Source organism: Gopherus evgoodei, chromosome 5, assembly GCF_007399415.2.
Source record: "Gopherus evgoodei ecotype Sinaloan lineage chromosome 5, rGopEvg1_v1.p, whole genome shotgun sequence".
Taxonomy (NCBI): Eukaryota; Metazoa; Chordata; order Testudines; family Testudinidae; genus Gopherus; species Gopherus evgoodei.
Window position 1 is genome coordinate 62256649 of NC_044326.1, and position 13375 is coordinate 62270023.

The following is a 13375-nucleotide window of genomic DNA, read 5'->3' on the forward strand; positions in this document are numbered from 1 at the left end:
TGAGGTTCTACTGTGCTTTCTCCATACTATTCATGATTTTATAGACCTCCTATCATATCGCCTCTTAGTCATCTCTTTTCCAAGATGAAAAGTCCCAGTCTTTTTAATCTCTCCTTATATGGAAGCTGTTCCATACCCTTAATCATTTTTGTTGCCCATCTCTGTACCTTTTCCATTTCTAATATATCTTTTCTGAGATGAGACCAATATTCAAGGTGTGGTTGTACCCTGGATTTATATAGTGGCATTATATTTACTGTCGTCTTCTCTATCCCTTTCCTATTAGCTCCTAACATTCTGTTAGCTTTTTTGACCGCCACTGCACATTGAGCAGATGTTTTCAGAGAACTACTGTATCCACAATGATGCCAAGATCACTTTTTAAGTGGTAACCGCTAATTTAGACCCCATCATTTTGTATGTATAGTTGAGATTATGTTTTCCAATATGAATTAGTTCTCATTTCTCAACACTGAATTTCATCAGTGATTTTTATTGCCCTCTCACCCAGTTTTGTGAGATCTTTTGTAATTCTTCACAGCCAGCTGTGGCCTGAATAGTCTTCATTTATTTTGTATCATCTACAGATGATTGCCACCTCAATGTTTACCCCGTTTTCCAGATCATTTATGAATATGTTGAATAGCACTGGTCCCAGTACAGATCCCTGGAGAACCCCACTATTTACCTCTCTCTATTGTGAAAACTGACCAATTATTCCTACCCTTTTGTTATCTTTTAACTAGTTATTGATCCATTAGAGGACCTTCCCTCTTATCCTATGACTCCGTAGTTTGCTTAAGAGCCTTTGGTGAGGGATTTTGTCAAAGGCTTTTTGAAAGTCCAAGTACAGTATATTCAATGGATCACCCTTGACAACATGCTTGCTGACATCCAAGAATTCTAATAGATTGGTGAGGCATGATTTCCCTTTACAAAAGCCCTGTTGACTCTTATCTAACAAATCATGTTCATCTATGTGTTTGAGAATTCTTTTCTTTACTATAGTTTCAACCAGTTTGCCTGGTACTGAAGTTAGGCTTACGAACCTGTAATTGCCAGGATTGCCTCTGGAGCCTTTTTTAAGAATTGGCATGACATTAGCTTTCCTCCAGTCATCTGGTAAAGAAGCTGATTTATGTGATGGGTTACGTGCTACAGTTAATAGTTCTGCTATTTCATATTTGAGTTTTTCAGAACTCTTGGGTGAATACCATTGACTTATTAATTTACCAATTTGTTCTGAAACTTCTATCGACACCTCAATCTGGGACTGTTCCTCAATCTGTCACCTAAAAAGAATGTCTCGGGTGTCGGAATCCCCCTCACATGCTCTGCAGTAAGGGAGATTGCAAGATTAACGAAGTTCAGGTACACACCCTAGTATTGTCTTTTATCTGCTCTAAGATGAAGGACCATAAAAAGCTGATTTGGCTGGTGTCTTTTCATGGTGATCTAGGTCCCCAAACTTAGTATAGAGCAGGCTTGCTGAGGTCAGTCTGAATGATGCTCTCTAAATTCAAGAGGCTAACATAGGTCTTGAAGTTTTCATTCCAGGGTTGATGGGCCAGCTATTCTGATTTTACAAAATAGTCTGCTCCTCACACTAGCAACACTATTGGAGAATTATTTTGTATTGCTCAGGAGTAACTTCCTTGAGCATTAAAGAACAGCAATTTATTGGCTTTCACTCCTTAGCAAAAATTTCTTTCCTAAAACCAGATGAAATATTTTAATAAATTAAAATGTTGGTAACATGGGTAAGGAAATTTGGATTTTAAGAACATTTGAATTTTTACTGATACTGTACTGAAGGGGAATGGTGCTTTGAAAAAGTATAGAGAAACATTTTTTTAAAATCAGCCTTAATATAAATCTTATTTTCATTTTAATCATATTCCCCATCCTAACATATTTATGGACAAGGATTTATAATGTCATTCAGATCTGTCTGAACTCTGGATAATATTGACTACCATGCCATAAGATAGAGAAAATTATAACAAAGTGTCAGAAGCAGGTATATATATGCAAGCAAGAAGCAGGCTAGATAACGAGGTTAGTTCAGTCACGGAGGATGAGACCCTCTTCTAGCAGTTGAAGTGTGAAAATGAAGGGAGGAGAAACTGCTTTGTAGTTGGCAAGCCATTCACAGTCTTTGTTTAATCCTGAGCTGATGGTGTCAAATTTGCAGATGAACTGAAGCTCAGCAGTTTCTCTTTGAAGTCTGGTCCTGAAGTTTTTTTGCTGCAGAATGGCTACCTTTAGATTTGCTATTGTGTGTCCAAAGAGGTTGAAGTGTTCTCCTACAGATTTTTGCATATTGCCATTCCCAATATCTGATTTGTGTCCATTTATCCTTTTCCGTAGAGATCAAATGGTTAAGTAAAATTATTTCTTTGTGGTAATAACTACTCTGATTTTACAACTTTGTCCTTATTTTGGCTATCCTATTCCATGAAGGATCTTACACGATGCAGTTACCATATTTTTCATAGCCTAGAGAATGAAATTTCACTCATAGATCTGTCAGCTAATAGAAAGTATTGACATACTTACGGGTGCAAAAAATAAGTGTCAAACTGTACAAAGTCTTAGAAAGGGCATATATTTTCTCCAATCCAGGTGGAGGCGTTCTGGCTCACACAATACTAGGAGTGGCATGGAATGAGGTTACAGGACACATTAAATTTCTGATTCTAGACCCACATTACACTGGTGCAGAAGATCTGCATGTTATCTTGGAAAAGGTGAGATTTTAACTTCATTTAGTTTCTACTTACGACATTAATAAATGGTAATATGGCATGACCAGTGTTGGAGCGATAGCATTGGAATTATTTTTTACACACACACACACACACTCTCTCTCTTCTTTCAGCCTCTTAGGGGTTAGGGTCAGTTTATATATAATTCAGCCCTACTGAGGTCCCTCAGTCCCTGGACTGAAGAAGGACACTATCACTGCAAGGAAAATGCTGATCCCACCTGGTGGCCAGCCCAGAGGCCAGGTGAGTGTACCAGTACAGGATACCCTTACATCTGGTCTGTGGAACTTAATGACTGAAGAGGTGCAGTGTCTGGGAGAACATAATTATTTTTTTACAGTAAGAAGGAATGCTCTTTACTTGCCTCGGGACTGAATATCCCTGATGCCACCACCTTCTGTCTAGTACAGAGTTGTTTATATCTGGTTATATACATGTTAATATCAAAATTTTAGAGTTTCCATGAAATTAGGTAAATATCTTGTGTACTGATATAGACAAAAGCTGTCAGGATCCCTTTAAAAAGAATACATGCAAATTTTGGGGATACATTTGAGCTATGTGTCTAGTCTTTATAGTTTGGAAGATAAACCATGCAATTCCATCTTCCTGAATCTGCAGATAGATGGCTCCAGTTCCTCTGCTGTTGCTCATAGTAAAGCCAAGCAGTAGCAGAGTGTAATTAATAAGGCTCATCAGGTTCTATTTATCCTATAGGCAGATATGAAATTGAGGACAGTGAGTTGTATCAGTTTCATTCTGCCAGCTGCTCCAGGAAAGTCAGCAGCAGGAAGGGTAGAAATTTGAACTATTCAGAGAGGAGGGATATCTTATATTAAAAAATTATGAGGTTCTAGGGATGGCATAGTTGCAGAATACCAGCTACCAAGGCAGCAGCAGGTTCTGAGATTGGGGAGAGCTCCTTCTTAACAACCAGGCAGGAGGAAAGCAGCTTCAGATTTATCACATCTACTAAACTGGGGCTGATTTTGAATGGTGGGAAAGCACTTTGGTATAAATTCCATCCAGCATACTCTCCCTTCCCAGCAGATGAGGTTGGATACTGTCCTTGAACTATTCTGGTAGCCTCTTTACTTTTGCATCTGCCTCAGATTAGTATGGTAGGCTTCTGGTAATTTTTCAAGTCCTGAGACTGGTCTAGTCATAGCAATAGAACTCCACAGTTAATTGAAACTTCATACTCTTGTTAATTTCTGAAGAAATTTACAAATGTACTCAAATTTAAGCACCTGAGCAGTGTTAGTGATTTGAATAAAACTATTAATGTGATAAATATACACGTGCGTGAATGTTTGCAGAATTGGGGTCTAAATTGAGATGCTGTAAGGGTGTGTTCTTGGAACTTAAGTGTATGCACTATTTTGTAAAAAGTAGACTTCACACTGTTTTTATAATTGAAAATAATTGATGTGATTAAGAATAAAAATACTACAAAACGTTAAGGCAGAAGATAATGTTGCTATTAGACTTCAATTTTAGCATCATAATTTCTAGCTGTTTGAGTCAAAAAATGGAGCCTGTTCTGTTTACACATATACTGAATTATGAAAACTACAAAAACTGTGACAGGCATGACAGTACTCATGGACCAAATCTGGTAAGCACAACTGTTTTAGAAATGGCTTTATTTGATGTTTCCTGTACAGGGTTGGTGTGGATGGAAGGGCCCAGACTTTTGGAGCAAGGATGCTTATTACAACCTCTGCCTACCTCAACGACCAAAAACTATTTAAATTCCAATTGCAAAATATGTTAATCCAGAATTTAAAGACTTGATATAGACAGAGCTGTCTCATGCATAAGCTTTATAAAAGTTACTTATTTTTAATGTAAATGGTATTTTGTCAGTCAATAGTAGCTGAAATAAAAATGCTAGTTGAATTCTTTACACAGCAATTTAAGTATAAAATGTCTTTTTAAATAAAAACATCAAAAATGGAAGAAGAGTAAATCACATTCAACTGCATTCTTGTATAGACAAGTTTAATTAAAGGAGTTTATCTTAATTTTGGCAACTGGGATAAAGGTAATCTAATATTTGTAACGTCTTTTTGCTTTCTGAAGGCTCCTGAAGTGCTTTACAAATTTAGGGGTAGTCCTTTAATGTTTACTCATGTAAGCAGCTCTTGCTCATAAAAGCAAAGATGGCTTGTTAGTAAGATGTGCAGAATTAAATGTGTGACTTTAAACTGACCCAAACTATCCTTAGGGCTCCATAGAGCCCTCTCTGTAGTGAAGTGTGGTAACTGTTTGTTTGACAGCAGCCAGTAATATCACACAACAAGGTGATAGGCAGGGAATGCCACTTAACAAGATGTTAATCTCCTACAGCACTTGGGAATGGAAGGAGCCAGAGAGAAACACCATATGTGCTAAGTATCAACTTTGTTTAGCTATTTACTGGAGAAGAGACTGCCCTATTATACATAGTCTACAACTGAACACACACACACACGCACAGAGCTGTGTGAATACAAGTATTCTAGAAAAATGTCTTCTTCAAGAAGCAAAAGTAACCAAGGATTTCTCCTTCTCAGAAGGAAATAGACATCAAATATTGGGCTGCTTAATTCATAGACCAATATTGTTGTTTTTGCAGATTTCAGATTCTTCTTACAGATTCTTTACAGGGTTACAGGCTTTCCCACTTGCAGTCTAAGACGTAATATCTGTTCAAACAAAAGAGCTTACTTTATAAAATAGAAGTATACATCTGGATTTATCAAACCACTGGGCTATAGTATAGGATGGTTGTTTAATGTATCCCCCTCTCTTTCAACCTAAAACCTAGATAGTTGTATTTAATTTTTTTAAAATGTTGTTTTGTGCATTTAATTGAATTTGAAATTTCCATCCAAGTAGAGATTGACACATCACAAAGAAAAAATTAATCTAGTAAGAAGTTAAGGTTTATGCTTGCTTAAATTAATATGCATAAATGTACCACTCTCTCCTGGTTAGCAAAAAGACTATATTTACTTGCAAATCAACATGTTTTAAGGGGTTACCAACCAATAAGAGTAAACCTTTCTTAAGGAAAATAACTACAAATAATTAAAAAGCTATTATTTAAATCAAGCTTACCTTCATGTTGATTTAATAATGATTAAAAATAAGTGATTTAAATAGCTTTGATTTAAATCAATCCATCCTGACCCAATGCACAAAAGTAATTTGGCCCTTTATTAGAACATACATGTGTTATGGGAGTATGTTCTTTTATGCAACATTAATATTCTGACTGAATAGCAGCCTTACCACGTAGGTATATGTGGATGCATTGAAGGGCCGTGCCTCACCACTACTACTACATATCTACTGACAAATTCAGGTAATGTACTTAAATACTGACAGTCTGAGATTTTGGTTTAAAAATATTCTGATATGTATTAAACCAGTCCTGACTAAGTGTCTGATTTGTAACCTGTCAAACTACGTACCATCTGATCTCCTCCTCTTTCTGTTTGTGGGTCCCATAATTCCACATGCTCGTTTCTGTCCAGATGAAGCCTCTCTTGGCAAACCACAACTGTCGTTAAGTGAGCAGCTAGATTGTTCTTTTAGCTTCATATTTTGAGTATGTTTAGCAGTCGTGAGGAACTTGGCACATTCCAGAAATCCAAAAGCCCATGCAAGATCTTCTGCTGTTTGTCCATCATTATTGCACAAACTGAAACACAAAAGTTAACACACAGTTAATTTCAAATCGTCCCTATGTAAGATGAGGCAGTCATCATAATTCTTCAGTAAAATTTATTTCAAGTGCAAAAATATTTGAAGCAGAGAAATAAGCTACCAAAAAATCAAGACCAAAGAAATTGTCTCAAGTATAAGATGTAAGAATAATGTAACCAATAGATGAAATGGAAAGCTCCTCCAACCAGGGAGCTATGACCAGTAAACTCTTAGCAGCTATGGTAAAGAGGTTTTTCTCTAAACCAAAACTGAAAGTCAACGGTATAGTTGTACAGTACGTGGACTATCATGATAAATACTCGTAATGACTGCACCATATTTTTATACTTTTATTAAAAATATGCACGTGCACACTGCATTCCAATTACCACAATATAGTTTGAACAGGAAACAAAGTTCTGTATTAGCATACATTTCATGTTCAGGTATGTTAAGATTATAGCAGAATAAGTTTATGACTAACTTCTTTGAGGGCTAATATTTTAATCAGTTAAATGTAGTTTTTGACTTACTCTATTCTGGCATCACTGGCAACGAGTAGAGCAAGACACTCCAAGCTCCCAACTTTAGCTGCCTTATGAATAGGAGCTTCTCCATGGCAATCCTAAAAACATAACATAGAATTTCACCCTTAGTATATCATAATCAATAAGATGGCAGGAGAGATTAACCAGTTTGAGCACCATCAGAACTCTGTGCACACAATCTTGATGCAAGTCAGAAAGGTGGGTCAGAAAGTATATATCCAGTTAAATACTAACAGCAGCTGCTATTAATATTAGAATATTCTTTATTCATATAACAAGCTGCTAGCAGGATAAAGGTTTTGCAACAGATTTTTCACGTAATCTAGAACAGCTTTTATACAAAAAGTGTACTCAGAGCTAGCTGGGAATTTTTCAATATCAGAAAATGCCAATTCATCAAAACAGGTTTGGATTTGACAAATCTCAAAGTTTAGAAACTAACAAATGTTTTTGTTTAACACTTTCAAAATGAACATTCCTGTTTTTCCAATTCAACATGACTTTCCCTGTAGAAATTTAAGCTAATTAAAGTAAAAAAAGTTTTGAAGTTATCATAACACTGACCTGATCTGAAAACAATTTGGTCTGTGAAAATTTGAGATTGACTTTTCATCATGATCTGAGGAAAAACAATTTGAACACTTGGAAATATTTGAGGGATGTGAAAACAGTTTCTGACCCACCTCTGGTGCATATCCACATTCATTCACTAATCAAGGCAGCAGGATCTTCCAGCAAAACACATAGTTAGAAGTTAACAGCACCATTCGTAGTGAAGTGCAGAGATACAAGCAAATCACCAAAAATTTCTGCTGTTGAAATAAGTGTGACTCCGTAACAGACCTTGATATATATATTGGAAGGACATAATGTGAACATTCCCAAGACCCTGACAGGATAAAGAAGATACTAAAGTTTCAGATCTGACAGTGGTCCTATATAGCTACAAAACAATCTGAACACACAATAACCAGAATGAATTTTAAAGTACATTTTACATGAGGAAGAGTCTATTTTGAAAGTGTTTACAACTGATTATTGATTGAGGACTGGGGAAGAAATGTTTCATACTAAGGACACCTGTTTTCATGTAATAAATTGTATAGAAGAGATGCAACAAATAATCACAGGCAACTAGTCTGTATATCTCATCAAATCTGTGACAACTAAAGATTTACATACACAATATACCTTCATACAAATAACATGCCTCATTGGAATAAGACAGTCCAAAAGAAACAAAAAGGCATTACTCGTACCTGTTGGTTCAGATTAGCACCTGTTTGCAGTTGCCAGAGTAGGAAAAAAGCTTGTCCTCCACAAGCAGCCAAGTGAGCTGGGGACTGACCAAACGCATCTGCGGGTGCATTCACCCCAGTCCCCACCTCAAGCAGAAGGCTCAAGCCGTCAGACTACGGGGGGGGGAGGGAAACAAGTGTTTTAAAAAATACATTTAGCTTCACGTTATTCTTAGACCCGAAAGATAAAGTATACAGTAGCAGAAAAATCGAAAGGTATCCCACACCATCCCCTTCATCTAATATTTATGCCCCTTTATCATAGGCTTTTCAACTTGAAAGAATCAGGCTATTAGTTTGTTGGAACGCAAACCACCAAATCGAGAGAGATATTGGCAAAATCCTACTGACATCAGTGGGATTTGGGTTTAGCCAATAGTGGTAAAACTACATTACAAGCAACTCAACACCTGGACTTCTAACAATGCACGGAAAGAACGGTGCAAACTCCTCAGCCTCACCTCTGAGCTGCAATCCAGCATCATCCACATTGTCTCTTTACGGCTGAGGACTACTTACTCCCAATGTTCTGGGACGGCTGCTGCGGTGGGGAGAATAGAAGAGAAGCCCAGCACGCCGTCCCCTATTTTGCCTAGTGCATGTAGCACGTCTGACACCGTGCAAGCGCTAAAAGGGAACCTCCGTGCTGAACTCCCCTCCCACTGTGCCGGGAACCAGCTCCTGCACGTACACAAACAGGAGCACATGCAGGTCAACCCGCCTTCTTGCGTGGTGATTGGCTCCGTCTGATGCTTTCTCCAGCAGACCTGGGCGGGCTGTCCTAGCACGTGTTTCAGTGTACAGGCAAAGGAGGGCGGGGCAGTCTAGGGCTTGTGGCAGGTGGGGCGGCCATGGAGCATAGTGCAGCTAGGCACGTATCACACACATTCACACACGCAAATCCACACCCCTTCGCTTTCTGCTTCAGCCGCAGGAGCGGAAGGAAAAAAAACAATTCCTCTAGTCTAATTATTGGTCGCTCTATGAAGCTATAGATAGCTAGACATATGCTTCTTCATGCACGTATGCAGGAGCGTGAAACAAACTTGCTGTCACACTCATCCAGAAGTGAATGGTTTAAGCAAGACAGACACTTCTCTTATCCACTGTGGTTTATCCCAATTCATTTCTTTTGAAAAAGGTGTGTGCGAGTTTAGAGCTTGTAAATGGAATAGGTGCATAACTAGCTATAGCTGTGCAAGCTGGACCATGCTGACCTCCCAATGCCTCTCAACTCTGCCGTGGAGAGACTACCTCTCCAGGTCTGAATTAGGGGAAAACTGATATGACCCATCATTTTCAACCAACTGAAGCCAGGCTATTAACAAGATCATTTTATCTCTCTCAATTCAAGGACTGCTTCTAGAAGAAGCTAGTAGTTGTCCATGGGCCCTGTCTGTCATTGGGCTGTGTTGATACTGCCAACAATTATGGCAAAGTTATTACCAACCTGAGCTGGGTTTGTATTGGTGACCTATGGAAAGGACTGTGTTCCAATCCTTAATCGCAAATTAATTTCTATTAAAAATAACTCTAGCAAAAAGAACAGGAGTACTTGTGGCACCTTAGAGACTAAGAAATTTAGTTCAGCATAAGCTTTTGTGGGCTACAGCTCACTTCTTTAGATGCACAGACTGGAACAGATTGTGCATCCGAAGAAGTGAGCTGCAGCCCACGAAAGCTTATGCTGAAATAAATGTCTTAGTCTCTTATCAAGCACAATTGCTTGACAACCATTTTCAAACATGGAGGTAGTTAGCATTCTCTGAGCAATTCCAGCATCTGCGGTGGACATGGTTTTGTTGTTTTAAAACAATCATACTTCAAGAAACAATGCTATAGACTTCCCCAGTCATAGGCCTATTTTAGCACAGTTTTGTAACAACCATGTCAAAATGTTTAGTATGGACAAAATACTTGTTAGGTTCATGTTTCAAAGTAACTTCCTGTCTTGTCTACACTGTTAAATCAACTGTGGCAGGAGACTGAATTACATGGCAGTTTCTCTTCAGGGGACTGAACTAGAGGACCTCTCAAGGTCCCTTCCAGTCCTATGATTCTATGGTATTTAAAATACAGTTTTACAGTGCAGACTGAACTGAACTCTGTTTTAACCATATCTCCAATTTGTAATATATCCTGGAACTTTTCCTGCCTTAAAACTTTAAAATTAATTCTATTTCCTTAGCTTTTTTTGACTCCATGACACATGCATTCTTGTTTGTTATGGAAGTTACTTCTGACTATTGGCATAATTAAAAAAAAAATAAAGATCACTGTATCATTTGTTTTGGAAAAACAAAACTGAATGGATGTGGTAAATAGATTTAGAAAGAAAAAGTGAAATTTGATCCCTGCGAACCTTAACCATGTTCCTTTAAGAGAAGTTTAGTTTTACAAGACCAATGCATTTATTTTTAATATATACTCTCTCATCTTCCCTTTCCTACTGAGAAAAGTAAATCACATATTGAAATAAACAGAAGTTATGCAAAATAGGTGCAGAGCTCCAGATCCACACGTAATACACCAAGTTAGTGCATTTACTTCAATGTGTGACCATTTTTGCTTCTCTCATTTCAGACTGAAATAAACACATCGGTGCAATTACTGTATTCAGTCTTTTATTCCCACACACAAAACCAAGCAAATTCAGTCCAAAAAACAATTAGGATTTCAAATGCACAAGTATCTGAAAAAATCAAAATTATGGTTTCCACAGCAATCATAACTACACTGCAGATGTATAATTCACTTCTGGATATAAGGCTAAATAGGGCATGGATCACCCAACATTTTAAGGCCCCCAATACATCTGCACTGCCCTACAGGTTCTGGCTTCAAGCCAAACCTCACCCAAAATATCCCACTCTCCCATACTGGCCACCCATACAACAGATTGATTCTTATCTTCCTCCTACCTACAAATTCTTGATCTTCCTGCCAAGCCCAGCCCACCCCAGTAGGCACCAGGTTTGCATCAGTCAGCTGTACTCCTCCCAGTCACTGATCATAAAACATGGATACCAAGGTTCTATCTTAATCCACTTCTACATAAAGTCTAGCACTATATACAATAATACAAAATACCTCACAATTACAAGTCCAAGTTACAGTGGCTGTGGAAACTTACTTTTTAAAAATTCTTATGTATTGATAATTTCAACTATAATACTGTATTTACATATTTTGCATACGTATAAAGAAATGAGACTGAGCATAAGAAATAGCATAAGACATGTTGTGCAGTTTTATATTATACCCACACACATCCCTTCAGCTATCCAAGAAGTATAGGAATCCGGTATAGCTGACTTTCCTGAAGTGTGTCGTCGTTTATGCAGAATGTTCTTTATATTCCATTTATCAAATGAAATAATTTTTAAAAAGTCTTTAATGTGATATATTAAAAAACTCCTCTTTAACAAAATTTTAAATTTTCAAAGTATGTTTAGACATATTGGACCATATTCTTCCTTGGAGTGACTCTAACAAAATTAATGGAGGTGAATTTTTACAAGTCTGTTGGAGCCTAAAATCTGTTGGAACTACCAAAGAAAAAAAAATTTAGCCCTCAGCTTTAGCCACACATATGTGAAAGCATTCATCTTATATTTCTGCTGGTGGCTGCTTTCTACATTGCTATGGAAACAGATTGCACTGCCAAAAATGGAATTAGGAGCTTTCAAACATCACTTGAAAATAAGAGGACAAAATAGGAGTTTTGAAACTGTGATTATTTTAAAAGCACCTGTAACACTGTCTGGAATGGTTCATGACTGTGAATCCCAACCACAGGACAGACTGTCAAAAACAGGACAGGCACCCCAAACTGGGTGAATATTCTATAATTAGATTTCACCAGTAACAAAAGGGAACTCCTAGATCACTGTAGCAGTCTTACCATTGAGTCACTTATACCAAAAATCACAAAATATTCAGGTTGCTCTCATGCCCCACTTACCCAGTTTAATTTGTACCTTAGATCTCACATCAAAGACAATGTTAATAGCCAATCCTATAGTAAATTAAATAAGGATTTATTAACGAGGAAAAGGAAATGAGAGAGTTACCTACAGTTTAAAGCAGGCAACATATATGCACAAATGAGTTCAGTCTATGGTTCCGAAAGGTAACAGAGATATAAAAATCTGTCAGAACTGAATCTCTTTTAGGGCTAATCCGAGGTTGACCCTGGGGATCTCTGCTTTTGTTTCTAGTATCGGCCTTGTCAGAGTTCAAATAGCAAAGAGATGAAAAATCTTGTTCACTATTTTTATTTGCTTCTTCCAGCATTTAAACCAATGGGATGAGGCCTTCTTACTCCATGGATGGATGGGCAATTAACAAAGCTTTTGTCCTATAATGGCCCACTTAATTTTGATAGCCCTCCTGCATGGGTGGGAACAGAGCCACTCTTCCCATTTTAGGGCTTGTCTACACTGGCACATTACAGCACTGCAACTTTCTTGCTCAGGGGTGTGAAAAAACACCAACCTGAGTGCTGCAAGTTTCAGCGCTGTAAAGTGCCAGTGTAGACAGTGCTCCCAGCATTGGTAGCCACACCTCTTGTAGCTGGCCCTTAACAAGCCACGTTAAAGCACTGCCGTTACAAAGTTTGCCCCTGGGCTTCAGATGTAATTTTTCCCCAATCATACTTTCAAAGCTTGCAGTTTTAAATCACTGGAAAACAAATATATTATTAAAAAAACAGAGGGAAAACATCTTAAAACTATTTTCCCCACCATTTTTGTCTCTGCCTTTTCATAGGAGTAATGACCCAAAGACTTGGCTAGAGTATTTAAATACACTCCAAATAAGTATCTACATATGCAGTTATACTGGTTACCAGTATCATTGGAATCTTTGTCAGACAATTTAATACCTCTTTTTAAAATGCTCTTTTATAGATAGCATCTACATACAGCAAGGACTATAAATCAACAAAGAGATTCAGGTGACATCATAAACAAAGAGCAAACTTTGACTCATTTGTCAGTGTTACCAAAACCTCAAGATACAATGGAGCTTTAGTTCCACAAAATGGATGGATTTATTTAGAAAC

The 13375-nt window shown here is 37.6% G+C and overlaps 2 protein-coding genes across 7 annotated transcripts in view; one reads left to right on the forward strand and one right to left on the reverse strand.

The window, feature by feature from the left end:
* Window positions 1-4727, forward strand: part of UFSP2 (UFM1 specific peptidase 2) — a 23842-nt gene extending 19115 nt beyond the window's left edge. For all 5 annotated transcript variants that reach the window (XM_030563029.1, XM_030563030.1, XM_030563026.1 and 2 more), the window contains 2 exons: window positions 2626-2750; window positions 4436-4727. In XM_030563029.1, the coding sequence (XP_030418889.1) occupies window positions 2626-2750; window positions 4436-4522 (212 nt within the window). In that variant the 3' untranslated portion in view covers window positions 4523-4727. The remainder of the gene's footprint in view (window positions 1-2625; window positions 2751-4435) is intronic.
* Window positions 1-9142, reverse strand: part of ANKRD37 (ankyrin repeat domain 37) — a 24771-nt gene extending 15629 nt beyond the window's left edge. The window contains exons 1-5 of one of the 2 annotated variants that reach the window (XM_030563052.1): window positions 8772-9139; window positions 8272-8424; window positions 6998-7089; window positions 6230-6459; window positions 4898-5458 (exon numbers count right to left, since the gene is read on the reverse strand). In XM_030563052.1, coding sequence (XP_030418912.1) covers window positions 5445-5458; window positions 6230-6459; window positions 6998-7089; window positions 8272-8424; window positions 8772-8801 — 519 coding nt within the window. In that variant the 5' untranslated portion in view covers window positions 8802-9139 and the 3' untranslated portion in view covers window positions 4898-5444. Of the gene's footprint in view, window positions 1-4897; window positions 5459-6229; window positions 6460-6997; window positions 7090-8271; window positions 8425-8771 lie in introns of those variants that run through there. The other variant, XM_030563051.1, reaches the window with a different exon arrangement.
* Between the last annotated feature and the right edge of the window lie 4233 nt (window positions 9143-13375).